Below are 27173 nucleotides of genomic sequence, written 5' to 3' on the forward strand. Positions count from 1 at the left end.
AAGTGGATGCTAGAAACACTGTTAGCAAAAGTGTGCTAACGCTGCAGCTCTGCCTTTGATGACCTTTTACTTCCCTTTGCATATTCGGCCAGTCGAGCTGACAAGCTCAAAGAAAATAGAATTAAAACTCGGTGCGTGGGGAATTATTTTTCTTAATTAGTCTCAATGTTTGCGGGCTAACTTGCAGAAAGGATCGCTCCAAACATTTCAGAAATACATTTAATACTGGTGCATTTGGTTTATTGCACATTTTGAAAAGCGAAAGACAATTCTTTGTAAACAAATCTTTCCCATATTGAACCATTAGTTCAATAAAATCCAAATAAGGAACTCCATAAAAGGGGGAAAAAATGCATTATGTACGCATGTCAGTTTTTTCAGCCCCGGTCCTCGAACCCCTCGCCAGCCTGTTTTCCATGTCCCCCCCAGCCAACACAGCTGAAGATGTTATCAGGCTTCATGCAGAGCTTGCCGATTAGCTGATGGTTTGAAACACCTGTGTCGGCCGCGGGAGACATGCAAAACAGGCCGGATGAGGGTACTCGAGGACCGCTGGCTTGTGTTGTTGTTTCTTGAACACACTTTTGTGTTTGCGAGGTTTTTGGGCACGAGCTGTGGTCCACAGCAGCTCCTGTTTGTTGTCAATTTGGATTTGGGTAATTGCTCCATTTACTCCACCCAAATCTAATTCTCGCTTGCAACACAGAGACAAAAAAAGAAGACGAAATAAGTCAGCGTTTGTGCTTTGCCAAATAAATCGAGGAGTCAATTCAGGTTTGTTTGACAAAAATGTTGCAAGCATTTATTTTTTCGACATTTTGTGTTGACGGCAAAAACAAGGAGGCGGGCAGCAGAAGTCACTTGGCGGCGGCGTTGACGTGCTGCGGCGCCGGCTGCTGCGGCGGCGGCTGCTCGGTGAGCGCCTGCTGCAGCCGCGTCCGCTTCCTGGAGTAGTGCTGCCAGTGCAGCAGCTGCTGCTCGTCGATGAACTTGGCGCACTGCGCGTTCACCAGCTCCTTGCGGAAGTGCTCGTACTGCAGCAGCTCCAGCATGTGCAGGCAGTGCGGATACCTGGACGTGCAGCGGGGGGCGGGGTCAAGTCAGACATCGCCTTCTGTCCCCCCCCCCAACACATGTCCACATTTTCCAGCCCCAAATAACTCCCAATGATCATCAAACTACTTTTAAGATGACGTTTGAGGAATATGAATTAAGCAGCATAATCGACCCATTTTTCTCCAACTTCGGGAACCCATTCACAACATTTTCAAAATAAAAGCCCAAAGAACGGCTCCAAGCAGGTTGGAAGAAGGAAAATGGACTTTTTCCTAATATGCAAATGACTCTCATGAATTAATTCACAATTCACACTAGAAAAATGTTCGAAAATGATAAAAGTTCAACACATTTGAGCAGGCCTGTTTTATTAGAAGTCGACAGCCGCGATGCTTCGGTAAGAAGAGGAATGATCAAATAAGTCGTTAGTACTGAAGTCTTTTCTCTTGTCGGCCGTTTAATGCCAACGTGAGCTAAACTGCGACGATAGCGTAGCCGAGCTCTCTTTCAGGGTTGACAGTTGAAGTTCCATGCAATAGTTGTTCAGTGTTATTTTCTCTGAGTTGCACATTTTGCATGGAGACGTGACACTTATTTATTTATTTATTTATTTTCATGAATGATATGGTTAGCCTTTCGCTTAAGTCGGAAAATAGCGCATCGGTTGATGTAGCAATCGAACGCTGGATTTTGACAGCATGAAAGGGCGTCAAATAAATCCATAATCCATCAATAATCCATCAATGTGAGCGTTTCTCAGCACTTTGGTGGTCTTACTTGAGAAACTTGGCGTAGTCGGGCTCTTTCCAGTACAGCAAATACTTGAGGTAGTTGATGAAGGGTCTCTCCCTCAGGAAGCCCCTCTGAGCCAGGACTGCACATACACACACACACACACACACACACACACACACACACACACACACACACACACACACACACACACACACACACACACACACACACACACACGCACGCACGCACACACGCACGCACGCACGCACACACACACACACACACACACACAATCACACAATCACACGGTGTGTAGTCAGTCGTGTGTGCCGTTGTGAGTTGTCATATAACAATATGAAGGCACAAACTCACAGTTGAGATAGTTTGGGTTTGCCAAACATTGGATGAACTCCAACTCTGACTGGAAACGGTTCCGAGCTTGCTCCTCTGCACGTATGGACACACAAAGAAAAGCGTTCCAATTTCGTTCACTACCAAAATACTCTTTAGCTGTAATTCCCTTTTAAGATGGATACATTTGCATTTAATCTTTAAAGGTTGTTCTGAAACTTATAATTAGGTCTGATTTTATTTGGATTGAATCACTACTTGGGTCGTGCTACATTCATGTCATCCATTTCTATAAAGTACTTGACTTTATTCTGATAAATTACAAAAAGTTTCACATGCAGTATAACACCTTTTGTAATGTTTAATTTTCTTTATTATTTTTTTCTATAGTCATAATTATTTTACATTTCGTTTGTAGTAATACAACTTTCTAGTCTCAATATTTTTTGCATTATTTCACTTTTTTCCCCTCGTAGTAGAATTTCATTTACGTACCTTAAAGTTTTTCACGGAAAATCCCTTTTTTTTTACTTACAACTTTAGGAATCCAACCTTTATTTCGTTTTTGTTCGATTTGGGACCACTACATATCAAACAAACTGGACTTGTAATGACGTATAATGATAACAACACCAAGAAATTCTATTTTTCGTTATCAGTTGCGTAAACGTCTAAGCCACTAGCTTTAGCTTGTTAGCACGATCGAAGCTCGGAGAAACATTCATGCTGGCCAACCTGTTTCCATGACTGCTTCAAGTTGTAAAGTGAAGAGAACGCAGTCGTTCCTTTCGTCCGCCGAGCAAAGAAAACGAGAAAGCGCGTCGAAAAGCGTCCGTTTGCTGCTTTGTGTTGTCGTTCAGCAGCAAGAAGACCCAGCCATGTTTGCCGGAAATACCCGAAAGTGACGTGCATTTTACGACAGGTACCTCGATTTACGGCGTTGCGATCGTTTCTGAAAAGTTACGCTAGAGGGAGACATTTTACAACAAAAAAGTAGATGCCTCGCTGCCATGACAATTTACTCTGTTACTGTTTTGATATTTGTTGGGCCAGATATTACTACTTTTTTTTCTTTTCTTAGAATTGTGTTTTATTTTGCTTAACATTTTCATTTTTTTAATGATCATTGTATGTATCTAATTACATTTTCCCCACATGACATTTTGCACATTATTTTCCCTATACATTTTATTTGATATTTTTATTTTATTTATTAAATATTGCCCGTAACCCTCGTGACGGTAAGTGGTTCAGATAATAGATGGATGGGTGGATGAATTATATAATATTGTATTTGCCCACATTTTAGTCTTGCCACTTTCACATCTATGTGTAAGGTTTAATGTCTTAAAAGTGGACGTCAAAGGATGATGGATTGAAAGCAGCCACCGTTTTGTGTGAAATATTTATTTAAAGGTCATAAAAGTGTTAGAATGTTAAATATGTACAAGAATGTACACCAGTGACAAAAGTTGCATATTTTAACAGATAAAAAACATTTAAAAAAAGATCACTTCAAAAGTTGAGTGTAAAGGAAAATAACATTAACATAAATGTGTTAAATACGACCATAATATTACATAAAATATGTTCTTTATATTCTCCTCTCAATAAACGAAAATGATAAATTCTTAGCAGTCATTTGTATCAAAACGTACATTTCAGTCAGTTGAGTAAAAACTTTGCTGACATATTCAGCAGCGTTCTGAGTCAACAATCAGTCAAATGTATGACAGGAAGCCATTTTTCCAAACAAAATAATAGCATAAAAAAAAACAGCACACGACAAGGAGCTAAAGGGGTGGGGCTAAATGGGCGTGGTGGCGTTGGCCCACTCGGGGAAGGAGTCCAGAGAGAACAAGACACACCCCCAGGTGTTGATGGCCATGCTGATGCACGCGATGCCGATGATGTTCATCACCACGCCAGTTTTTGCCTGCAGAGTAGCAGCGTTGGTTACGAACGTATGCTAACAGTTAGCCTGTGGCTAATGACATTTGTTGACAGTATCGTCCTGCGCTTTGTCTTTTTGAAGACACAAAAAAAAGGCTGTGCTTTGCCTTGACTCGTTTGGGCGACGACTGCCGTCTTCCTCAGAAGCTCGCAACGCGTCTTATCAGCTGATGTTCAGCCCAAACGAGTCAAAGCAAAGCACAGCCTTTTTTTGTGTCTTCAAAAAGACAAAGCGCAGGACGATATCGATTTGTAGACCAGATGACTTTTTTTAGCCATTGTTTACAATATGATAGAGTGAATGTGACTACGTTGATAACTTTACTATCTCTGGCTAAAGGTCTGTAACTAACCGTTAGCATGTGGCTAACTTCATGATAAGTTTACGAGTTATTAGTATGATTACAGCACAAAATGTGAAGATGCATTTGGCTGGCTTGCACGTTGATCTTAGCGCAGTGTAGCATTAGCGCCGCAGACTCGCCATGTCGGCTACTTTGAGGTAGCCCGAGGAGAAGACGATGGCGTTGGGGGGCGTGGCCACGGGCAGCATGAAGGCGAACGAGGCGCTCAGGGTGCACGGGATCATCACGTACAAAGGATTCACGCTGATGGACTGCGACTGCGTGCACGAGTCACAAAGCAACAAGAAAGGAAGCAGAAAAAGGAGATGAGTGCCGGTCGCCATGTTTGCTTTTCATCAAAACAAAAAAGCAGCGGCAGAAAGTTCCCCCGTCCCAAAAGAATGCGAAGGTTGTCGTGGTTACCATGGAGGCCAGGATTGGCAAGAGGAGCGTTGCCGTGGCAACGTTGCTGGCGCACTCTGTGAAGGTGGCCGTGAGGAGGCACAGGACGACGGAGATGGCCCACGGCGGGATGGAATGAAGCGGCGTCATCTGCGAGCCCAACCAGCGCGACAGGCCCGATTCCTGATCCATGCACACAAATCCAATCGATATCTTGTTTCAAACCGCAAGACGCTGATTTTCGTCACACTTCACTCAAAAGGCCATTCAAAATCCTTAGGTAAGTGAATCATGAACTCCTAAAAGGCATAACCGATCCTCGCTAGCTTCCGTCACCACTTCCTGTCTGAGCCGCTTCATGTCGGACCCACTTCCTGTCCAAGCCGCTCGGCGCTCACCTCGCTGCCTTTTGCCAGCGCGAAGCCTCCGCCCAGCAGCAGCACGATGTTCCAGGGAATTTTGGCTTGCGCCACCTTCCATGTCAACAATGGGGGGGCGGGGTCTCGGGACACCTGCACATCTGATTGGACCAAAACAAAACCTTTCACCGCATAGAATAAACTTGTATAGTCGTGAGAAAAAAATTTTTTTTGACAATTTTGTTCAATTTGATTGTGTTTGACATTTTTTTTATAAGCTTTCAGAAGTCATATTTTTATGAAAAAAGTTTGATATTTTTGACAAAGTCATGATTCTATGATTAAAAAGGCATATTTGATTGATTTTTTAGTCATAATCTTTATGAGGAGTGTTGTGGGAAAAAAAGTGAAGAATAAGAGTTGTATTTTTAGATCAAAAGTTGTATCTTTTTGAGAAAATACTTTTTGGGTAAATTGGTAATATTTTTGTGAAAAGAGTTGCATGTTTGTGAGTTAATTTTTTTAGGATACAAATTGTAAGATTATTAGAGAAACGTTTTTGGGAGGAAATAACAAAAAAATTAATATCTTTTTTATTCTTACAAAAATATATATTTTGAAAAAAAAAAAAAAAGGACATCAATCAAATGTTAATGTGTGTGCGTGCGTCTCACTGACCTGGGTCCGAGTCGCGCCTCCAGCAGCGGAGACATTTGGGCGGCTGGGACGGCAGGACGAACAACAAGAGCGCCACCATGAGGGAGACGGTGGCGTCCGTCACGAACCTGCACAGGTGACATGAATTTGTCATAGAAGCGGAGGCGCGTCGTGATAATGATTGGAGACGATCTCGATCTGTTCCAGCATCCGAACAAAAAACGTTTTCCAATGCGTTTTTTAACAGGGAAATAAATCTGACATCATGTAAAAAACATACAGTAAGGTTGTCATGAAATAGAATGTTAAGTAATCAGAGTGGTTAAAAAGGATCATATTATCGAATTTTGCTTTGAAGGTTTTTTCAATTGTGCAAACAAACTGGAATTGGAACGTTTCCGAAAATAAAAATTGTCCCCGTCCGCCGTGTTCTTGTGACACGAACGCTGTTATTGTTTTTGGCCATGCGACACGAAGGTTATGTTCACTTCCTGTCGCAGCACAGTACAAATATTGAAACCACACACACACACACACGCACACGCACACACACACACACACACACACACACTCTTTGGTGTTTACGCAAAGTGCAGGTGAAAGGTCACCTGATGGCGTGATTATGTAACTTCATGAATGAACATGAATGGCGTTCACGTATGTCCCCTTTCAAGGTTCAGGGTTTGATTGACAGACGGGACCGCGCCCACATGAGGCTTAGCCAATCAGATACCTTGAAAGATATACAGCGGCGGTCCCATGTGAGTCCTCGCTTGTGACTTTTTTGTTACAAGCCGTCATTATGCTGATTATTGTTTTATTTTATTTTTTACTTAGGAGCAAACATTTATGACTATTGTGGACTTAAAACACCAAAATGCCAGATGATCTTAAAGCTAACAAACAATGCAAAACACCATTGACAGGCTAACAAATAGCATCAATGTTACAACACTTCGAGCAACGATTATTTGAACTCAAACTTTGAGCGGTTGTGAAAGTCTTCTTCGTTAGTGTCCGTAGGTGTAATACTGCCCCCGGTGGTCAAGTTAAGTCGCACACACCACAAGGAGCTGCTGTGAATTCATTATGGTGCACAAACTGTTGAATATATTAATATATATACCATAAGTCTTTACAAAACACTATAGTGTAGGTTTTCTTCTTCTTCTTTTTTTATGGGGGAGCTGGAAAATACAGTATTACTGGAATTACCATTCATTTTAGGAGAGAAAATTGATTTGATAACCAAATGAGTCAAGATCGCGCTGCCGAACTATCAAGAGGAAGAATCGCGTGCCGACTCACTCTGCGTCGGCGTTGAAGGTCCGCGAGGCCCAGCCGTCCACGAAGCGCGGCTCCCGCGTGAACCACAGCGCCACCATGAGGAGGAAGAGCGCCAGCACGTTGGCCTCGCCGTAGGTCATGTGACCCAGGCGCCGGTACTCTTCTGCGATGGCGTCGCGCGCCGCTCGCTCCTTCGCCGCCTGCCCCGCCCCGCACGACCACGCCCCCCGCAGGCTAACAACCAAACGATACAAAAGCGTAGATGGAGTAAATACATAAATACAGATGTAACAATGTAGTTCATTTTTAAGTACACTAGTATCGATGTAATAGGAGGTAGAACCCCACATCAACTCATTGGCTGGCAGCCATTTTGACTGAAGCCACCCCCTTCGCTCCCGGCTCTTTGACTGGATTTGGGCTGATTTTGCCAGGCCCACAGAATATTCTATTATTTTGCTACAAAAACATGGAACCCACCAAAAGAAAGATTGGACTCTCTTCTTTCATCAGAAAAAAAAAGAAGTCTATTTGTATAGAATATAGCTAAGTTTCATCATAATTCACAAATGTGTTTCAAACTGTGGGCTGATCTTTTATACTCTTCTGCCACCTGCTGGCCGTTTTTGTAATTACTACCATCTTTTTCACCCGTTCTCTGCAGTTGAGAGGCTGCATCAAAGCCTTCTGTATGGTCTAGCATAAAATATATATATAAACGTATAAATCTGTTTTGGGAAGAGCAGGACAAAGTATTAAAAACGTATTTATAGGTTTTTGGGTTTGAATGAGTAAAAAAAAAAGGAGGTTGGCTGCTTGAAAAAGTAGAATTTGGCTCCAAAAAGTTTGGCCCAAGATCATTATTTATTCATTTGTCAAGTAAGATTTCAAAAGAGAGTTGTTATGTTTATTGTTTTTATTTTCTACCACAGAGGAAGGAGGCATTAAAATAGTTTAAAAATAGGGTGAGTGAACTTCTTACGCATGTCGACGCCAGACATAGATAGAATGTAGAGAGATTCAGGTCTGACCTGCGTCCGATGAAGACTTGCTGCAGTAGAATCCAGGCCATCATGAGCATCATCATCATGATGGGGAAGGCGAAGGCGAACCAGGACGCCGAGTTGATGACGCCGCCGCTGTGTGGGAACAGCCTGCGGGACGCGGCACGTTCACAATAAGAGCACCGCCGGCGCACGTTAGCGCGTTCGGACGGCCCGGCACTCACTGGCTCATCTGGCCCAGGAGGACCAGGTTGGGTCCGGTTCCGGTGAGCGTGGCGATGCCGCCGATGCTGGCCGCGTAGCACACGCTCAGCAGCAGGCCTTTGCTCAAACGCTTCCTGTCCTCGTCCAAGCCGTCGGCGTCCTCCACCTCCAACGCGCAAACCACGCTCGATGAGTCCACTGAGGGCAGAGTTGCTGTTTTTATTTTACGTTGATGTTTATTGAATAGCGCACAAGCAGAGGTGGCAAATCCAGGTCCAGAAAGTAAAAACCTTGTCACAGTTTGGCCTTAGCCATTGATGCTCGCTAGCTAGCTAGCTCCCATGGTGCCCGTTTACCTGCTAGGGAGCTAGCTAGCTAGCTAGCATCAATGGCTAAAGCCAAACTGTGACAAGGTTTTTACTTTCTGGACCTGGATTTGACACCTCTGCACACAAGTAATACACTTCTTTTTTTAACTAACAAAAAAAAAAAACTAATAAAAACTAACAGAACCACCCTGAAAACGAATTCAAACGAAATCAAAACAAACTACAATGAAAATTCCAAAACTATAATAACTCTTTTAATAATAAGCTAATGGCTGGATCAGTTCATACTTCACATAACAGATCCAGTTATGCTGCAAGCTCACAAGCTACCAAGCTAATGCGCTAACAAGTTAGCAAGACCGCAGCGGAGTTGCCTCAGTGTTGTTGTGTGCGGGTACCCACATAACAAAAAAAAGGAACGTTACTTCTTTATAACATTGGCTATGCTAACGAGCTAGCTAAACCGCTCTCAAGAAATTCTCTATATTCATATAATTTATAATTTTGTGTGAGTGTAACCACATAAAAGAGACACTTAATTGTTTATTATGTTAGCTAGCCTGCGAGCTAATTAGCTTTTTTTCCTTCTGCTTTACAGGCTTTTAAATTTTTAACTAAAGCTAAAACAAAGCGCCTCCCTCCAGCAACATGCCACCAGATGGCGCCAAAGCAAGCCCGAATTTGTCCTCTGACCTTTAGGCGCAGACGGAGGTTTGTCCTGTGGCGGCGGCTTGAGTGACGACATCGTGGCATCATCGCGGGTCGTTTTGGGAACTCCGCCGTCTTCTCCCGCTCTTTCTCCGCACTCTCCTGCAGGAGAGAAGAACAAATGTGGCGATGCCCACCGTGCACGTGAGCCCCCAACCAAAGACGGGCTGTCTCACCCGTCCTTGCGGAACCGTCCGCTTCAGGCGCCCGGACGGCAAAGGCGCTCTGCTTTGCGGCGGCATCGTCGCGCGTCTTCAGGCCTCCTTCCTCGCCGTCGTCGCGGCGATGCAGCTGTTCCAGCACGGCGTGCACGATGGGGACCATCATGGCGGCCGTGGCCGTGTTGCTGATCCACATGGAGAGGAAGGCGGTCACGCCCATGAAGCCCAGCATCAGCCTGTCACGGGACACATCCGTGGATTTGGATCTGTTGTCGCCGAAACCTCATTTGTCCAAAAATGCTCCATTTCGTATCTTTTCACAAATGGATACTTTTTTTATTTTTCATTAAAAATGCTGACAATAGCTTGAGTAAAAGCAAGTCTTGAAAGCTTGATTCGTCTGGGAAGTGTCCGTACGCCTCTCGGCACACTCTGCGGGAGTCTTGCTACATTACGTCGCCTCAAGACTGAAAGCTTGGAACAAGCGTTTTTTTTTATTTTTATTTATGAACAAGGGGACGCGACGTGCTGCTTTGAAGACCCCCACTTTTTCTTTTCTTTTCTCCTTCAGCTCCTTAGATTTGGCAGAGGCATCTTTTGTTGAATGACAGTTATAAATCTTTCATACAAAAAAAAAGTTTCCTCCTGTAAACGTCATTAAGCTTGTCTTTTGTAATGTGTTTAAGGCAAGTTGGCAAATGTCTGAAGTCGTCTTGTTTACGTTGAACAAATTGAAACTTCACAAATCCTGCTGTTTCTACCAAGTACTGTTTCAAATGTTCTCCAATTTCCATACTATAAACCAGGGGTGGCCAAGTGGGGTCCTCAAGAGCCCCTATCCAGCCTGTTTTCTATGTTTCTCTCCACTAACACACCTGATTCATGAACAGGATCGTTATCAGGCTTCTGCAAAGCTTGGCGATTAGCTGATCATTAGATTCAGCTGTGCTGCAGGAGGGAAACATGGAAAACAGGCTGGATAGGGGCTCTCGAGGACCGAACTTGAGCACCCCTGCTGTAAATGATATGCCGAAAAAAGCAATATGGCGGCCTCTCTGCTATCCAGTCATCTGTTCAGATCGCTAGTGTCGCTAGCTAACTCGCACCCGGGGCCAAACTGTGGCAGGGGTCTTACATTGTGGACCTGGATTTGCCACCTGTGTTCAAAACTCCACGCCACTTGACCTTTGTCATATCTGTTAGCTCAATGCTAACACGCGCCGGAGGCTCGCCAAGGAATCGCATCCCTTTAAGCAACGAACATTTGAACCCAGATACGGTGAAGAATGCACTCACAAGGCGGGCCTGACGCCAACCAGCAGGAGAACTTTGAGTGCGATGCGCTTGTGGAGGTTCCAGTGCTCCACGGCCACCGCCACCATCAAGCCGCCCATGAACAACATGTTGCTGTCCCGCAGGTATTGCGTGCACACCTGCGCGGAGAGACGCTCGTTGACTATTTGTTGCGCGCGTCTACTCGGCGCTTTGCATTTCGTGCACGTGAGCGCGCGCGTTGACCTCTTTGGACTGCATGACGCCGAGCACGGGAAACAAGATGGTGGGCAGCAGCGCCGTGACGGCCAGCGGCAGAACCTCCGTGCACCAGTACAGCGCCATCAGCAGGATCACGTACGCGCACGCCGCCTCCTGCGCGCGCGCACACACACACGTCAGACAGGTAGAAGTACACGTCAACATAGGAGAACATTAGAAAGATACGAGAGGGTATCATGTGTGTTTGGTGCTGCGTCAACACGCGAAGAAGAAAAAGAGAAAAAAGTGTTTGGATGGAAAACGTGACACTTGTTGTTTTAAACGCCGACAGAGACGTTCTCCCTCTTCTTCTTTGGACTTTTGTTTTTCTTCTGCGATCACGTTGACAAAACGACTCGACGAGAACAAGTCAAGTCGTGTGGAGAGCAAAGAGCACAAACCAAATCCTGTATGATTTCAATTGGACGAAGCTACTTGGGTGCCGCTTCGCTTCCGCGGCTTCTCATCTCAAATTCGATTTTCTGGACAAAATATGTCAACGTTTGCTCTGTTTGGGATTAGAAAATCTTTTTTTTTTTCGTTTTTTCTCACAATGGAGAAAAGATCAAGTCAATCAGAAATACAGACAAGATCAGCAATAGTAGAGCGATGCCTTGAGATACGGGTTGAATTCTTTCATACAAATATATTGTTATAAAATCATTGCATAAAAAATTTAAAACAACAACAACAAAAACAAAGCAAAGCAACAGTAATGAGTTGTTCTTCGAAAAGGTTATGAGAATATAAGACTGTGAGAGTGTTACAGATGTGATGGAGGATGAAGATGAGGATGAAGATGAGGATGAAGGTGAGGATGAAGGTGAGGATGAAGGTGAGGATGAAGGTGAGGATGAAGGTGAGGATGAGGAGGAGCGTGAGAAAGCAGAAGAAGACTGCCGGCAGGCCGCCGGCACCCGCTGAGCGCAAACACACCACTTTGGTTTCCTTTGCGCGTAGACACGCACGCGTGTGCACGCACGCACGCACACGTGCGCCCACACACGTGCACAAGGCGGGGCTGCCATGAGGGGAGGGGGAGGCCAACGTTGAGGAATGGGAAGGTCGCTGAACTTGGACCCGATGCGCTCGCTCGTCAATCAGTGACAGTCGCGACCGGACCAGAAAAGTTCACCGGTCAAACGGTTTTGATCAAAAGGAAACATTTCAGTCAATGAACACGTCGTCATGCGTGGTGAGGTCGAGTTTGGGAATGAAAAAGACAAGAACAGAAAGAAAGAAAAGGAACGAACATACCTTGTTTCGCGATCACAAATGAAAACGAATTCAGGACGCAAACATTTTATAAAACAGATTTAAAAATGAGAACAACTATTGTAACACATTTGAATGGAAATGTTAAATTAGTCAAGCCTATTTCGAAACGAAACCAAATGTAGGAAACACTTGAAAAAATGAAAATCAAAAACCTAATAAGACACATTGAGATATGAAAACTGTAATTTCGTAATTAAAAGAACGCAACACATTAAGAAATTAACATTTCAATTTGTTAAACATGTTTAAAATGAAACATTTTCAAAAATGGAAGCAAAAAATGAAATAAAACATATATAAAGGAAATCTTTAGTTCAATATTATGTATAATCGAAAATAACAATAATTAAGCAGTTATAAATAAATGTTAAAAAACAGGGAATACAAGATGCAATGTTAAATGATTTAAAAAATGATTCAAAACGTGTTTAAAAATGAAACAAGAAATATTAACAAACCGTTATAAATAAAAATGTCAAATGATTAAAATGTAAAAAAAAAATAAAAATGAAAAGAACACATTTTAACACGTTATGGAGCCAAAAAGAAATCATCCAATATGTTTGTAAATGAAGTGGAGACGGGTTTCTCTCACCTTGGTGCTGAGGGCGAGCGGAAGCAGGACCAGTGGACCGAGGACCAGGACCAGGACGCTCCTCACACGCCACACGGCGCGAAACATTCGGACCCGCAGGGGAAGGACCGCCATCGATGAAGACGATGATGAAGACGATGATGAAGACGATGATGAAGACGATGATGAAGACGATGATGAAGACGATGATGAAGATGAAGATGATGGCCGCAGCGAAGGACCGGACGACAGACTCCGGCTTCAAACTCTTCTCCTTCTGTCTTCCACACGCTCGCCATTCACTCTAAATATTAACCGCGCGCGCGCGCCCGCACACACACACACACACACACACACGTGCTCACACATGCGCGCGCATACTAAGTCAAGAGAAAGAAGGAGAGTTGAGCTGGCGGGAATTAAGTGATGGCGACGATTGACACCCCATGAATGATGAGCGGATGAATGACGATTGACGAATGAATGACCACTGAGTGGTCGACAATTTGAAGAATGGTGAATGGATGGAAGGATGGGTGAGAATGGTGACTGAATAAATGTCGATGAATGAATGATCAGTTAATGTGTGAAGTGAATGAATGAGAAAAGCATGAACGACAAATAAATCATCATGGAATGAAAACATGAAATAAGGATGAATGACTGAGAATGATGACTGAAAAAAATGATGGTTTGATCAGTACATGAACGAGTGAATCTATGATGAATAAATGATCAGTGAATGACTGATCATTGAAAGAATGATGAATAAGTGAATAAATTAACAAGAATAGTGACTAATGATCAGCGTATGAATGAGTGAACGAATATGAATAGTGATGATAAATGATGAATACATGAGTGCGTAAATGATGAATGAGAAAACGAATGATGGATTACCAATAAATGAAAGTATGATTAAAAAATGATCAGTGAGCAAATGAATGAATGAACAAGTACCTGAATAAATAATAATGACTGAATAAAATGATGGATGAATGAATAAATGACACTAAATGATGATGAATGAAGAAATGATCATTGAATGAATGCTAAATGAAGAAAAGATGAATGAATGATCTATTTTGAAAAGTTCACATTTCGTGGGGAAGTGAAGTTGTGATGTGAGTCTGCTGACATCTAGCGGCCACTCTCGGTACTGTCTGGACAGTCCAGCGGTGCCTTGAGATTTGAAGATCTTCCGCAGACACACGTTTGCATCATGTATGACGTAACTGCGCGGGCAATTTTGTGAACACATGCAGCAGTTGCGTGCGTGTCGCGTGAATGCACGTGCACGTTTCCATGACGTGCACGAATGCTTCCGTCATGCGTGTCAAGTCACATGTCAATGGACCAAATAAAGTTCGTGAAACGTTTGAACAAACGAGAAGCAAGAAAAGCCCAATTCAAAGTTTTCGGTGTCGGGCTGTCGGCTGCGCGTCCCCCGCTCGATCGGGGGCGAGCCGGTAACGTGCGCGCGCCCGCTGTCACGCGCGGCGACGTGGAGCGAGAGAGCAACGCTGCTGCGAGGTGAGTGCGCGCGTCAGTCGCTTCTTCTTCGTTGACTTCCAAGTCTTGACACTTTTTTTTTTCCTCCAACGCGCGTTTATTTGACAAACTTGGGCACAACCGAAAAGTGCCAAACACTCAACCAAGTGTACACTTTTTGATCGTTTGTCGCGCTGACGTATTCTGGGGGGGGGGGGGGGGGGGTAGCGTCGTCACCAGCAAATGGACCACGTGACCGTCGCGCAGAGGTGCCAAACACAATCTGTACGGTATGAAATGTGTGCAAAAAAGACTGGGACAAGTAGAAGTTTTGATTTAACTCCTGCACTTGATTAAAAGGAGTGGAAAAAAATGAGGGGGGGGGCGGGGGGGGGGGTCTTTAGTTGCTGCCCTCTGCACAAAAAAACACCACATACGCCAGTACTGAGATGGAAATACAAAATATCAAGTAAAATTGAAGTTAACTGTGCAAGGAAGTATAAAGTACAAAGTCAAACGTAGGAAGTGAAAAATGAATCTGAAAAATAAATACGCAAGTACGTACTGACGGTAAAGTTACAGAGTGTATTTGGTTACCTCTCACCCGTGTGCGTGTGCTGGCAACGTGCACTTTGACCCTTTTTGGCAGCGTTCGGGTGCTCGCGTCATTTGGCTCGCAGGGCACACAAACATGTTTTTTAGTTGAGCTTTTACTTTGAAATCTCCCACTTTTGTTCCCAGCCGTGTCGGTTTGTGCGTCACGTTTGTTATCGATAACAAAAGAACAGAAGTGGAAAACACATTTTTGTGAACTGGAATGTAAATTTAAATCAGAGTGATGTCAAAATGAATGTCAAGTAAAATACAATAAAACCTTACATATCCTGCTCAATATAAGATAAAAACTCAATCTATTGCAACCTTAATGTGTGTGTGTGTGTGTGTGTGTGTGTGTGTGTGTGTGTGTGTGTGTGTGTGTGTGTGTGTGTGTGTGTGTGTGTGTGTGTGTGTGTGTTTCAGGATGAAGCGGACACGCCCTCTCCTGCTTTTAGGCCTGGTGGTCTTGGTTGTGGTTCAGGTATCGTCCACATGGTGAATTGATGTGATGATCAAATCCTTTCATGATACAAATTAGACGAGAGCCGCCCCCCCCCCCCCCCCCACCCCCCAAAATGCCAAAGCTGTGTTGGGAATCTTTTGCAGAATGACAAGAAAGCAGATCAATGTCAGCTGGTGCCGTCCTCGTGACATCTTCGGGTGTCTCCTGGGTTCCTTTAGGATGGTTCTTGGGGTGTCAGGTTGGCTTTTAGGATGGTTGTTCGGAAATCTCTGGCGTGTCTCCAGGGTTCATTCGTGGTGGGCATTTTTAGGCTTGGGGTCTTGGGGTGTCTTTAGGATCGGCTTTCTAGATGTTGGGGCTTCTTAGGGAGTCTCTGGCGTGACTGTAGGATGGTTTTGACAGTATCTTGAGGGTGGATCTTTGGGTTTCTCCAAGGTGGGTCTTCGGCTGTGTCCAGATCTTTAGGCGGTCCATTAATGGTCTTTCTCCAGGTTGTCTGTCGTCGCGTTTCTTCTGTTCTCGTCTGAGGGTTGTTGTCAGGGCATCTCCGGGCGGTTCCTATAGGGTGAGTCTTAGGGTGTCTTCATACCGTCTTCAAGGTAGGTCTTAGGGTTTGTACAGTTTGCTTTGAGCGTATCTTTGGACTGGGTCGACACGGTATCTTTGGACTGGGTCTTGGGAAGTCTTAAGGGCATCCCTACTAGATTGTGACTATTTTAACTTTTCAGGATCAATTGTGGGATACATAGCGGATACTTTATAGCGGATAGCCTATACTTGGTACACATTCAGGGTTTGAAGTTCCAGGGTACGAGAATCCAGGTCCAGAAAGTGAAAACCCTGAAACAGTTGAGCTTTAGGCAAAAGGGCTTCAACGCAACAGTTGGAGATGAGCTTGCAACAATGTGTGGCTTTTTGATGCAGGCCCAGACGGAGGACGAGCCGGCGGGCGGCGAGGAGGAACACGTGGAGCTCTTCACGACGCCTGCCGCCAAGATGGCCGCCGCCACCTCCGACTTTGGCTACAACCTTTTCCGCGCGCTGGCAGCCCAACAGGACAACACCAATGTCTTTCTCGCGCCCATCAGCGTGTCTGCGGTCCTCACCCAGCTGGCCATGGGTGAGCACGTCGGACCCCAACAGGTCAAACTGACGCCGAGGTTTCGAGATGACCTCCAGGCGAGGTTTCTCCAGGTCGGCACTTCGGGTGTCAGCAGGTTGGGCCTGACCGTGTCTCAAAAGTGCCTTTGGGTTGGGTCTTAGGTCTTTCCAGAGTGTCTCAAAGGCGGTTTTTAGGGTGGGCCTCTCCAGGAGGATGTTAGGGTGTTTTGAGGGTGGGTCTTAGATGGTCTTCACGGTGCCTTAAGGGTGTCTTCGGGCTGAACTGAGGGTGGGGGTCTCAAGGACATCTTTGGACATCTTCAGGCCAGGATGTCCCTCGGCTGTATTAAGGATGGGTTTTAGGTGTCTCCAGGATGTCTGTCGGGTATCTTGGGAGCGCTTCATTTTGGGTGACCATCCAGCAATCTGGGCTAACGCCGTTGGTTCCGCAGGCGCTTCTGAGCGTGCCCAGAGGCAGCTGTTCCGGGCCTTGAGGTACCACACGCTGCAGGACCCTCAGCTCCACAACACCCTGAGGGACCTCCTGGCCTCCGTCAAGACAGGAAACAAAGGACTGAGCACGGCAGCCCGCATCTACCTGGCCAGACGTCAGTCCTCGCCACCCGAACCGCATCCGAGCGTGCGCTTTCCCATGATGCAACGCGACTTCTTCTTTCAGGTCTGCGCCTCAAGCAGGAATTCTTCGCAACGGTGGAGCAGCAATACGGCATTCGACCCAAAGCCCTGCAGGGCGGAAGCCGAGACACCAAGGACGTCAACGACTGGGTCGCCGCGGAGACCGGCAACAAGGTGCAGCGCCTCCTCGCCAAGGCCCTGCCCAGAAACCCGGGCGTCAACGCTGTGGCCGGTGCCTACTTTCAAGGTCAGGAGAGTCGACAACGACGACGAAGCCGATTACCGCAGCGCTAAGAACAACAACAACGATGTCACCAAACAGGGAAGTGGGCGACGGCGTTCCAACCACAGTCGTTGCAGAACTTCCAGCGGGAGGGAAAAGCACCCGTCCGGGTTCCCATGATGCAACAGGAGAACTACCCCATCAAGATGGGCGTGGACTCCGACCTCAGCTGCACGGTAAGCGAGCAGGGCAGCCCCCGCCCGCCCGAGTGATGTCACGGCGACTGCGGCCTCCGCCAACCCCTGCGTGTTGTCTTCCTGTTCTAGATCGCGCAGATCCTCTTGCAGAACCAGGTGAGCATGTTTGTGTTCCTGCCTCAGGAGGTCACGTCCAACCTGACCGCCATGGAGGAAACGCTGACCGCCGAGTTCGTGCATGACCTGGGCAACACGTTGCACGCCACGCACGTCACCCTCACCATGCCCGTCCTCAAGTTCAGCTACGCCGCAGACCTCGTGACGCTGCTGCCTGACCTGGGTGAGTCTCTGGCAGCGTCCCTGGCAGCGTCCCGGGTGGGCCGTAGGGGATCTTCTTTGCTCCAGTTTCTTGACGTGTCTCTCTGCTGCATTGACAAAGGTCTTTTAGGGTCTTCGTCATGCCGGGTTCTTTAGGGCGGGTCTCGGGGTTTCATTAGGCTGCGTTTAGGGTTTGGTCTTAGGATGTCCCCAAAAGGGACAGGGTGTCTTTTGGCTTAAGTCTTAAGAGGCTGCATTGAGGGCTACGTTGGCCAGGTCACTCTTGGAGAAGAGATTTTTCATCTCAAGGAGTTTCTTACCTGCTTAATTAAATAAACGGATGACGTTTTTTTGGTGTCTCCAGGCTGCATTCAGAGTGCGTCTCGGGGTGGGATCTTACGGCGTCACGCGGATTTATGTGGCGTTTGTATGGAGGTCGTCTTTAGGGAATTTTTCTAATATTACTAAGAATTTAGAAGGGGTCGGTCTTCCGAGGGGATCTTTGGGTTCACCAATTCCGGTCCTCGAGGTGCGGAGACCTGCAGGCTTTGGATGTTTCCCTTCTCCAACACAGCTGATCTATGATCGCCGCATGAGCCTGATAACGACCGTGTTGCTTGGAATCAGCTTGTGTTGGAAGAGCGAAATCTCCAAAACCTGCAGGACTCCGGCCCTCAAGGACGGAATTGTCTAGTCACTCTTGGCTCCTCCCCCCTCATCCCCACAGGCCTCACTGATTGGCTAGCCGACCAGGACTTGGAGAAGATCGCGGCGCAGCCCGCCAAGCTGGTCACCATCAATCACAAGGTCGTCATGGAGACGGCGGCCGAGGGCGACCAGTCGGCGCCCGCCTCCTCCACCACCGGCCATCTTGCCTACCGCATGGACCGACCCTTCATCTTCCTCATTCGCGACGACGCCTCGGGGGCCCTCCTCCTCATCGGCAGAGTGATTAATCCCAAGGACCTGACCGTCTAAGACTCACGCGCGCGCGCGCACACTCTTAGCAGGTCCTAGGAGGGCAACGAGGATGAAGTGATTTTTTTTGTAGCCAAAATATCTTTTTTAGTCACTTGTGGTACGTTTGTGTGACGTTACAAAATAAACATGACAATGGAAAAAAAAAAAAAGTGCATTCCTGTCACATGACTTTTATACTCAAACAAACAAACATTTGAATGCAACAACTTGAAAACACACACACACAGAAAATGAACTTACCACATGTGGATCATATCACACACATTTCAAGTCAATGAATTTGCGTGTGCGCGCGCGCGCGCCATGTGGTTTTGATTTGAGCGTCACATTCCTGCGGTTCGTGTTGCAAGGAAAAATGGAGAGAAGAAAATGCTTTCTCTCTTTCCGATTCAACAAGGAAAAGAAAACTAAATCACATTTAAAGAATGGAAAAATTAAAAAACATTTTCCTTCACACACATGCACAACTATACACACCCATACTCACGGACACGCACGCACACGCACACACACACCTGCCAGCCACGCGCGCATTTGCACGCTGCTTGCAAGAGGGACGCAAGATGGCGTCATGGAGGCTCGTCAGTCCACACGTTTCCCCGGTGGACGTCAGCGGAACTGCGCCTGCTCGCATCTCAGTCTGGCCCGTTTGGCCTTCGAAGCATTTATTTCATGTACTTCATCTCCGGCTTCAGGTCTTTGTCTGCACTAGTATTCCAATTGCACGCACTAGTAGCGCCTCTTTGCCTTACTCGTACTAGTAGGACCTTCAAGTGGACATGAAGAAAGTTGAATAAATGCTCCAAGGCTTTTCATAGCGGCCCGCAAAGCCAGCTCAGGTGCGCCCCGGGTTGACTTCCTCTTCCTTATTGCGCTCGTTCACCAGCTCGTAGACGCTGCGATTGGTCGCCTCGGGGCCCGCGGGCCTCGGCCCTCTCCTGTGCAGGACCAGCGCCATCAAGAAGAAGCAGAGCAGAGCCCCGCACATGAACACGCCCTGGACGCCCAAAAACCTGCGGACACACAAAGTCCGTTTTCCAAGCGCACGTCATCCACCGACGTGCATAAGAACGGACTATGAAGCGCGGCTGAAGCCAGAGGGCAGCCATCTTGCGTTGCCAGTCTTACTGACCATGTCTGTTATATTTTGGCTGAAAACAGTGACGAGGACGTTCTTTACGTTAGAGAATGGAATGACTTTCGGGTGCTAGCTGGCTAGCTCCCTAGCTAGCTCCCATGGTGCTTGTTTACCTGCTAGGGAGCTAGCTCGCTAGCATCAGGGGCTAAAGCCAAACGGTGGCATCAGGCTGCGGACGCTGTGCGAATGGAGCTCGACCGGAAACGCGTGACTTGGAAAAAAAAACAAAAAATCATTTTTTTCAACAAATAAATAACTTCATCAACTAGTTTTTAATTTGAACAAAAAAGTGTACAAACGTGTAGAAAATTTGAATATAAACAATGTATAGAACATTGCAAGTCCGGGCGTGTACAACGTCCTCAAATCAAAGTCGGCCTTTTTTTTTTTTTTTATAAATACGAAAATCGAAAGTCTTGGAAGGACATTGAGGAAGGTTAAAACTAAGCAAGCCTTGTTGCTATTTGATCATTTGAAGAATTTATCGCCCCGAACCTTTTTTTGTTATGTTACGTTGTGCGCTCAGTTTGCAATTCTCATCAGTTCTATGGAGAAAGATTTGGAGTCGGTTGATATCCTCAAGCAAGATGGCCGCCCTGTGGCTTCAATGGCTTGCACGGACGGGCGTGTCCAGTCATGTATTCAGATCAGTGGCTAGCGTGCTCCCTAGCTAGCGCTCGTTTACCTGCTAGGGAGCTAGCTAGCTAGCATCGGGGGCTAAAGCCAAACGGTGGCAGGGTTTTTACTTTCTGGGCCGGCATTTGCCGCCTCCGCTGCTACGCCTTTTTCAAAGAGACTGGCCTGTGCCTGAAGCGGTCCAGGTCGTAGTAGAGACAGGATGTCTGCTTGCCGCACTTCCTGTCCCACAGGACGCACGTGGAGTCGATGACGGATCCGTACACGACCGGGCAGGGCATGAAGGCTGCGCACGGCCAAACAAAAACATGGACGCATCACAACGCAAATCGCTTCCTGCCTGCTCGTGCGACCGCCGTGATGTCATCCAACTCACCCAGAACCCGGAAAAGCATGTACTGGATTCCCACTGCCAGCGACTTGTCCCGCGCCGATACCGTCCTGTACACACACGCGCACACGTAAGTGGCCGTATTGCCGGCAAAGCTTTGCCGGCCGTTGTGGACCCTCCTTGCCTGAGGATGAGGACGAAGGACGGCGTCTGGCACAAGGACGCGGCGAGACAGGTGGCGGCCATCAGGACCACGAAGGGCAACAGGAGGTGGCCGCAGCCGCTGCCGCACGTTGTGGGCGCGGCCCAACCGCCGGCCCCGCCCACGCAGCGACACTCTGTGAAGTTCTGCGCAGAAAGACATTTGAGCGCTCCTTCGTATCGTGGACGATGTGACGCCGACGCCCCCTTCAGGCTGCAATGTTGAACTATTCCTTACGATGACTTTATTGGCTGTGTCGGTTTCCACGGCGACGCAGCCGGCGCGGCACGGAGACGTGAACTCGACGCCGTCCGACCCGCACGCCGGATGAAAAGATTCTTGGCCGCACATGCACGTGGCGCTGCATTGCGCCGCTGCGTTGCGCCTGACGCACACAACAACACAAACACACACTTTGATTTTAGTGCTGCTTTTCCGGTTTTGTTCTTTTATTGTTGTTGCTCGTCTTGTTTATTTTCATGTTATCGTGATTAGCGCTGGCTATCGATTCCGATTTCCAAATAACAACTAACAGAACCACCCTGAAAACTAATTCAAAACAAAGTCAATTTAAAAAACTAAACAAAATAAAAACTAACTAAAATGAAAATAACCCTGGTGCGTCATTAGTATAAGTAACCGGTATGCATTGTTTACATTTTTATATCCCGCCCCCGTAAGGAGGTTTCCGGTTGCCTTTAGGAATAATGTCTAGCGCCGCCGATGGTACGGAGGGGAATTACTTCTGCCGCATGCGCTGAAGGTATGTAATAGTCGGGTTTGGTGCGGTGTCTATTGACGACGGCGCCGTGATGACGCCTGGGCCGACGTCCCGTGGGGCGGGTGTCGGTCACGTTTGCCCAACGTCGGATTGGTGTAACGAGGCCTTAATAATCGGTATCAGCCCTGAAAATAACATATTGGTCTATCTCTAATATTGGGTCTTGTTTTGGTTGTCTGATTGATTTTGACGTTTATGTTTGGTTTGAGGTGCGAATATTGGTACCGTGGCGGGAAGATCCCATCAATGTTTTGCGTGGGGCAGCCCATGAAGATCAGAGGGAAGGCGAAGCAAAGACTGAGCAAGATGGCGGCCGTGCAGAGCCTGCTGGCGCCGGTGAGGCCGAGAGTCCAGCGCCGCATCAGGACTCCGCCCAACACGGTTCCCAACACGGCCAGGGGGATGCTCACGCCACCTTGGAGGAAGACCAGAAGGATTGGAAGTGGCCGGCGGCGGAAGGAAACACCGCCGCCGATTATAACCGGACGATGATTGGCCTTCAGACATCAGCCAAAATTATCCGCCACATGGCCGATTATTTTCCCCTTAAACCGAAGTTTGTGACGCTGTGCAAGTACCCTGAATGCACCATTTTGCTTGTGCGTAGCATTAGCAACTAGCAAGTGTGTAGTGTGTTATTGTGGTTATTCTGTTGTCCCTAAGTTTCCTTTAAGCTGTTTGTAAAACCAAACGTTAAGAATTACATCCACTGTACAAAACATGCTTCATTATTAAAACATCGCTAGCCTAGCGCTAATGCTAAAAGCAAAGGGAGGATCCCATTCAAATGCTAACCGAAAATGAGCATCGACTTTTATTCACACACACACACACACGTTGTGGGAACACCTACCCACAGGTAAGAAAAGGCACACATTCTTTCCAATGTGTGAAAAAACTGTTATTTTAATACAATTCAATCGTAACTTTCTTCTATACTCACTTTAAGTGTGTACACCATGAATGCACAGCGCCACACTGCCCCCTAGAGGCCAAAATGCACAGGAACAGTCCGTTTTTGTTCAGTTCTTTCAGTTGCTATTATTTTAGTTTATTCTATTTTTATTTGACTTTCTTATTGTTTTTCTTGTTATGGTTGATACCCATCGAAAAGGAATTGGGGAGGGGGCGGTAATGTTATGCATTAAATCTATATTTTTAAATAATCGTTTGATTAATCAGTAATTGGTATTTTTTTCTGCCAAAAATCGGTATCAGCCTAAAAAATTGCATGTCGGTCGTGCCCTAGAAGTCATAAATAGTCCGTGTGCATGCGAACCCGGGGACACGCTTTTAAAGTTGGTCAAAATGTCTTTCTTTTCCGTCAAATTCAGATTCACATAAATGCGCATCGCGAAGGGGGCACATACGGACAGACAGACGGACGCACCGATCATCACGTTGGAGAAGTCTGCGGTCTGGCTGAACTGCTTCTCGATGAACTTTGACATGAAGGTGGCGAGGCCGGCCACCATGGCGGCCAGGTTGATCTGCGCCAGGACCACCAACAGGTAGACGGGACTCCGCAGGGTCCGACACAACATGCTGGGAAAGCCTAAAGGGGACACACACACACACGTTTGTTTTGCTATCCTCGTGGGGACATCCCCTTGACATAATGCATTTCCTAGCCCCTCCCCTTTACCCCAAACATAACCCAATTCTAACCTAAACTCTGAAACCAAGTTTTGACCCTCAAAAAGAGGTCTGAACTTGTGGGGACCACCAAAATGTCCCCATCATGGTAATTAAACCTGGAAAAACGCACGTGCATGGGCCCCAGAATGTAGCAAAGACAAAGCCCCCCCCCCCACCCAAACGCGTCAGGGGCCACGTCCGGACCAGACCAGACTGACGGGAAGCAGGACAGGAAGCAGACACTGACTTTTAAGGAAGTGAAGAATGCCGTCTTCCTGGAAAATATCCAGCTGACGTTTTTCATCCGCTTCCGGATCATCCTGCGCAAACGCAAAAACATGACATCATGAAAATCATGAAGGTCACATGACACACGACGAAGGCGTCCGCCTGACCTCGGGCGGCATGCTCCTGGGGAAGAAGAAGTACGGCAGGGCGGTCAGCAACAGAAGGCAAGACGCCACCAGGAAGCCCAGCCACCAGGCGCCCACCCAGCGCAGGTCGCCGCGATCCAGCTCCACTTCGTCTGGCACACAAAATGGACGCCACGGGTTTTTCCTGGCTCAAGTATATTGAGATACACAAGATGTAAAGATGCAAACGTTTAAAAAAAAGGGCGAACCTGCAGACATCTTGTCAAAGTCGACGTAGAATCGCAGCAGGAAGGCGCCGCTGAGGAAGCCGAAGGCGGGGCCAATGGCGGTGACGGCCAATAGGATGCCTGACACAAACACGTCATCGCGAATGTCACACCGGCGCGGGAACACCGGACGATTAAAAGGTGTGATGACGGCATCGAACCCAGGTAGAGCGGCGAGTTCTTCTTGCTGGCGTGGTCGTCGATGTAGGAGATGCCGAAAGGCTGCATGGGCGCGGAGGCCACGCCCAGCAGCAGCTGAGCAAATAGCAGCAGAGGGTACACGCCCTCATGGGCGGAGCTTTCCCGCTCGCCGCAGCTCCGATTGGACAGCGGCGCGGTGGCGTTGGCGGCCACGGCGCTCCCTGTGCGACACAGGATGGAGCCGTTCCAGGCGGCTGCCGGGAAAACTCAAGTATTTGTACTCGAGTACTTGCTGTGTCTGGAACGCGAGTGGCGGCCGGCGGGTTTGGACTCACAAGCGTCGTCGCCGTCACCGTTGGGGAAGCGCCGGTCGCCGTGGCGGTACGGCCCGCTCAAGAAGTGCGGCAACGCCATCAGCAGCGAGGCCAAACACGCCAAAAGGGCGCCCAAGCCGATGACGCGAGGGCGGTGAACGCGACTTCCCAGGAAGCTGACGAACACGATCAGCAGCGTGTTGCCCACCTGGAAGACACGCGGGGTCTGAACTGCGACCTTTCGTTTCCTCCATTATCGACCATTCCAAAAACTCCCCGCAATAATGGAAATACGGGTTCCCGTCCCGTTAATTGCGTGAAAGTTCTTTTTGAAATATGTAGTATTCCTCCCACCTTTTTCGGCATCCAACGACTTCCACATCATGAATCCGCTTCTTATCATTCCAATTTTAACATATTCCAAATCGTCACTTCCAGTGGCAGATTCACTTTGCACACATCGACATCATTTCAAAGTGACATTGAAAACATGGAACTCATCAGGGACGATCGTGAGTCCGTTCCCGCCTTGGAAACGATCCTCCTGTCATAAAGTCACGGAGAGAAAAGGCAACGTGTTGCGCTGACCTCATTGAAGGCGGCCAGCAGGCCCGACTTCTGACTGGAGAGACCGTAGCGCCGCTCGATGGTGGAGATGGAGCTCTTCATGTAACCCGACACCAGCAGCTGCGAGAGCTGGAGCGCGCTTTGGCACGCCACGAAAAACTGCGCCACAAAAAACACCGGCGCACGTTTACTTCACACCTCAAAAGGTCCGAGGGTCCGAGACATGGCCGCGTGCGCCAACATCAGTCGCAACCTCCCGTCAGCCATTTTGGGCCCAAGCAGACCTTTCTCAATAACACCAAGGCTCAAAAGTAAGGCTGCATCGATCGATCGGCACCGATTGCCTTCATTTTGGAACATCGGTGATTGGCCGATCCCTTAAGAATAAACCGATCTTCTCCACCAATTTGGTCTCCCGCCTCAGAGGTCTGAAAAATGTCGGCCATTGTCCTCTTCTGCTGAGATGACTTAACGGATTTTCCTTTTTATTTCAGACAACTACTTCACGTGCAGTTAAAACAACCCATTTGGATTATTTCACTGATATCAATCAATTTTCCATTCAAAATCATTTGATTGACAATGATTTCTGCTTCAATTTATCGATGAGCACCACCATCACGACTCGCTAATGCTAATTAGCGTGCTCCTCGCGGCACCTTTATCGCTCCAAAAAACGGCTGTTCGTGCTTCAGGAATGTTTACAGAGAAGCGTGTTAACATTACTCACCGGCATATGCGCTTCCTACGCTGCAAAAAAAACAAATTTTTATTGCCATGACTTGATGGTGACTTTTTCCTTTTCTCTCTAATGTAGCTACAACTTAAGGCGTGGAACCACACTGCCCCTAAGTGGCCAAATCGAGTACAACATGAACATGAGCGCTCCCAATAAAGACACACACACAAACAAGGGCATGACGGTATAATTTTTTTTTTTAAATAAAATCGATTTGGGGACTTTTAAAATCGATTCTGAATCCATCTGATTTTTTCTGTTTTTTTTTGCACACCCCTAGTGTGCATGTCTATCATAACAAGATGCACAGAAATATCTCATGGATCTACGCATGTAATTGAACAGGAAGTCAGCCATTTTGGTTAGAAAATGATTTTTAGGATTTTCACCCCCCCCCCCCCCTCCAAAAAAAAAAGACACCAAATTGTGTGGACATGTTTTTCATAACAGGATGCGTTTATTTGCTAAATGTTCCTCGTATGGTTATGGTTACCTTGACGCTGCCGAAGATGCTGACTTTGGCCTCCATGACGGATGCGACAGAACGACGAGGCTGAGGAGCACAAGACAGGAGCGGCGTGTCGACACGTCACATGACCTTCATACTTCACACGCATGCTTGCTTGCACACGAAGAAGACAGATTCGAGAGGCGGGAAGGAAGCAGCCTATCACTGGTGGAATGTAAACATGCACGCTGTTGCTCCACCTCGAATGAAAAGAGTTAGTGATTGTTGTTGTTTGGCTGTTTGACACTAACAAAAGTGAAAGTAGCACCAAAACGTGTGCAGCACCTTCATTAGTATCTCAATCACGTCACCGCAAGCGTAGACGAGGTGGAAAAAGTTCCAGAAAAGAGTAGAAAAAAAACAAGAGACTCACTGAGGCTGAAGATGATGGTAGTGATGATGAAGAGGAGCAGCTTGTTCCCGTAAAGACGGAGAGGAAGACGAGAAGGTCTGAGGAGGACTGAGTGGGAGGAGTTCATTGGAATATGAACCTTGAAGCCAGAGAGGGAGGGAGGGACCGGAAGTGGACGAGTGAGTACATGTTAACGCATGTGAACAAAGTCAGCAACAAGCAGAAGCTCATCCGCTGGAATGTT

General features: G+C 47.1%; 4 protein-coding genes across 4 annotated transcripts; 1 reads left to right on the forward strand and 3 right to left on the reverse strand.

Moving 5' to 3' along the window:
- Positions 1–775: 775 nt before the first annotated feature.
- med31 (mediator complex subunit 31) lies at positions 776–3035 on the reverse strand. Its single transcript, XM_086097885.1, has 4 exons — positions 2878–3035; positions 2164–2238; positions 1834–1930; positions 776–1071 (listed from the first exon to the last, which is right to left on the reverse strand). Exons 1-4 carry the CDS (start codon positions 2885–2887, stop codon positions 858–860), a joined length of 396 nt encoding a protein of 131 aa, XP_085954011.1. The 5' UTR covers positions 2888–3035; the 3' UTR covers positions 776–857.
- Positions 3036–3530: 495 nt separating this feature from the next.
- On the reverse strand, positions 3531–13252 carry LOC147161272 (Na(+)/citrate cotransporter-like). The gene is made up of 13 exons (XM_086097880.1): positions 12957–13252; positions 11069–11197; positions 10847–10983; positions 9566–9786; positions 9375–9491; positions 8373–8550; positions 8176–8298; positions 7166–7378; positions 5879–5985; positions 5240–5361; positions 4863–5024; positions 4580–4717; positions 3531–4078 (listed from the first exon to the last, which is right to left on the reverse strand). Exons 1-13 carry the CDS (start codon positions 13068–13070, stop codon positions 3950–3952), a joined length of 1890 nt encoding a protein of 629 aa, XP_085954006.1. The 5' UTR covers positions 13071–13252; the 3' UTR covers positions 3531–3949.
- A 1093-nt stretch (positions 13253–14345) lies between these two features.
- Positions 14346–19091, forward strand: serpinf1 (serpin peptidase inhibitor, clade F (alpha-2 antiplasmin, pigment epithelium derived factor), member 1). Its single transcript, XM_086098886.1, has 8 exons — positions 14346–14468; positions 15447–15504; positions 16411–16606; positions 17040–17195; positions 17267–17470; positions 17546–17682; positions 17773–17983; positions 18689–19091. The coding sequence occupies exons 2-8, from the start codon at positions 15448–15450 to the stop codon at positions 18937–18939; spliced, it is 1212 nt and encodes a 403-aa protein (XP_085955012.1). The 5' UTR covers positions 14346–14468; position 15447; the 3' UTR covers positions 18940–19091.
- Positions 19092–19096: 5 nt separating this feature from the next.
- Positions 19097–27150, reverse strand: slco2b1 (solute carrier organic anion transporter family, member 2B1). Its single transcript, XM_086098887.1, has 15 exons — positions 26951–27150; positions 26563–26622; positions 25352–25489; positions 24785–24971; positions 24470–24703; positions 24291–24389; positions 24064–24194; positions 23916–23988; positions 23421–23585; positions 22256–22445; positions 21487–21634; positions 21232–21395; positions 21093–21157; positions 20882–21002; positions 19097–19955 (listed from the first exon to the last, which is right to left on the reverse strand). Exons 2-15 carry the CDS (start codon positions 26596–26598, stop codon positions 19778–19780), a joined length of 1929 nt encoding a protein of 642 aa, XP_085955013.1. The 5' UTR covers positions 26599–26622; positions 26951–27150; the 3' UTR covers positions 19097–19777.
- Between the last annotated feature and the right edge of the window lie 23 nt (positions 27151–27173).

This window comes from Leptonotus elevatus, chromosome 16 (assembly GCF_054856555.1).
Source record: "Leptonotus elevatus isolate MCC_2025b chromosome 16, RoL_Lele_1.0, whole genome shotgun sequence".
Lineage (NCBI taxonomy): Eukaryota > Metazoa > Chordata > Actinopteri > Syngnathiformes > Syngnathidae > Leptonotus > Leptonotus elevatus.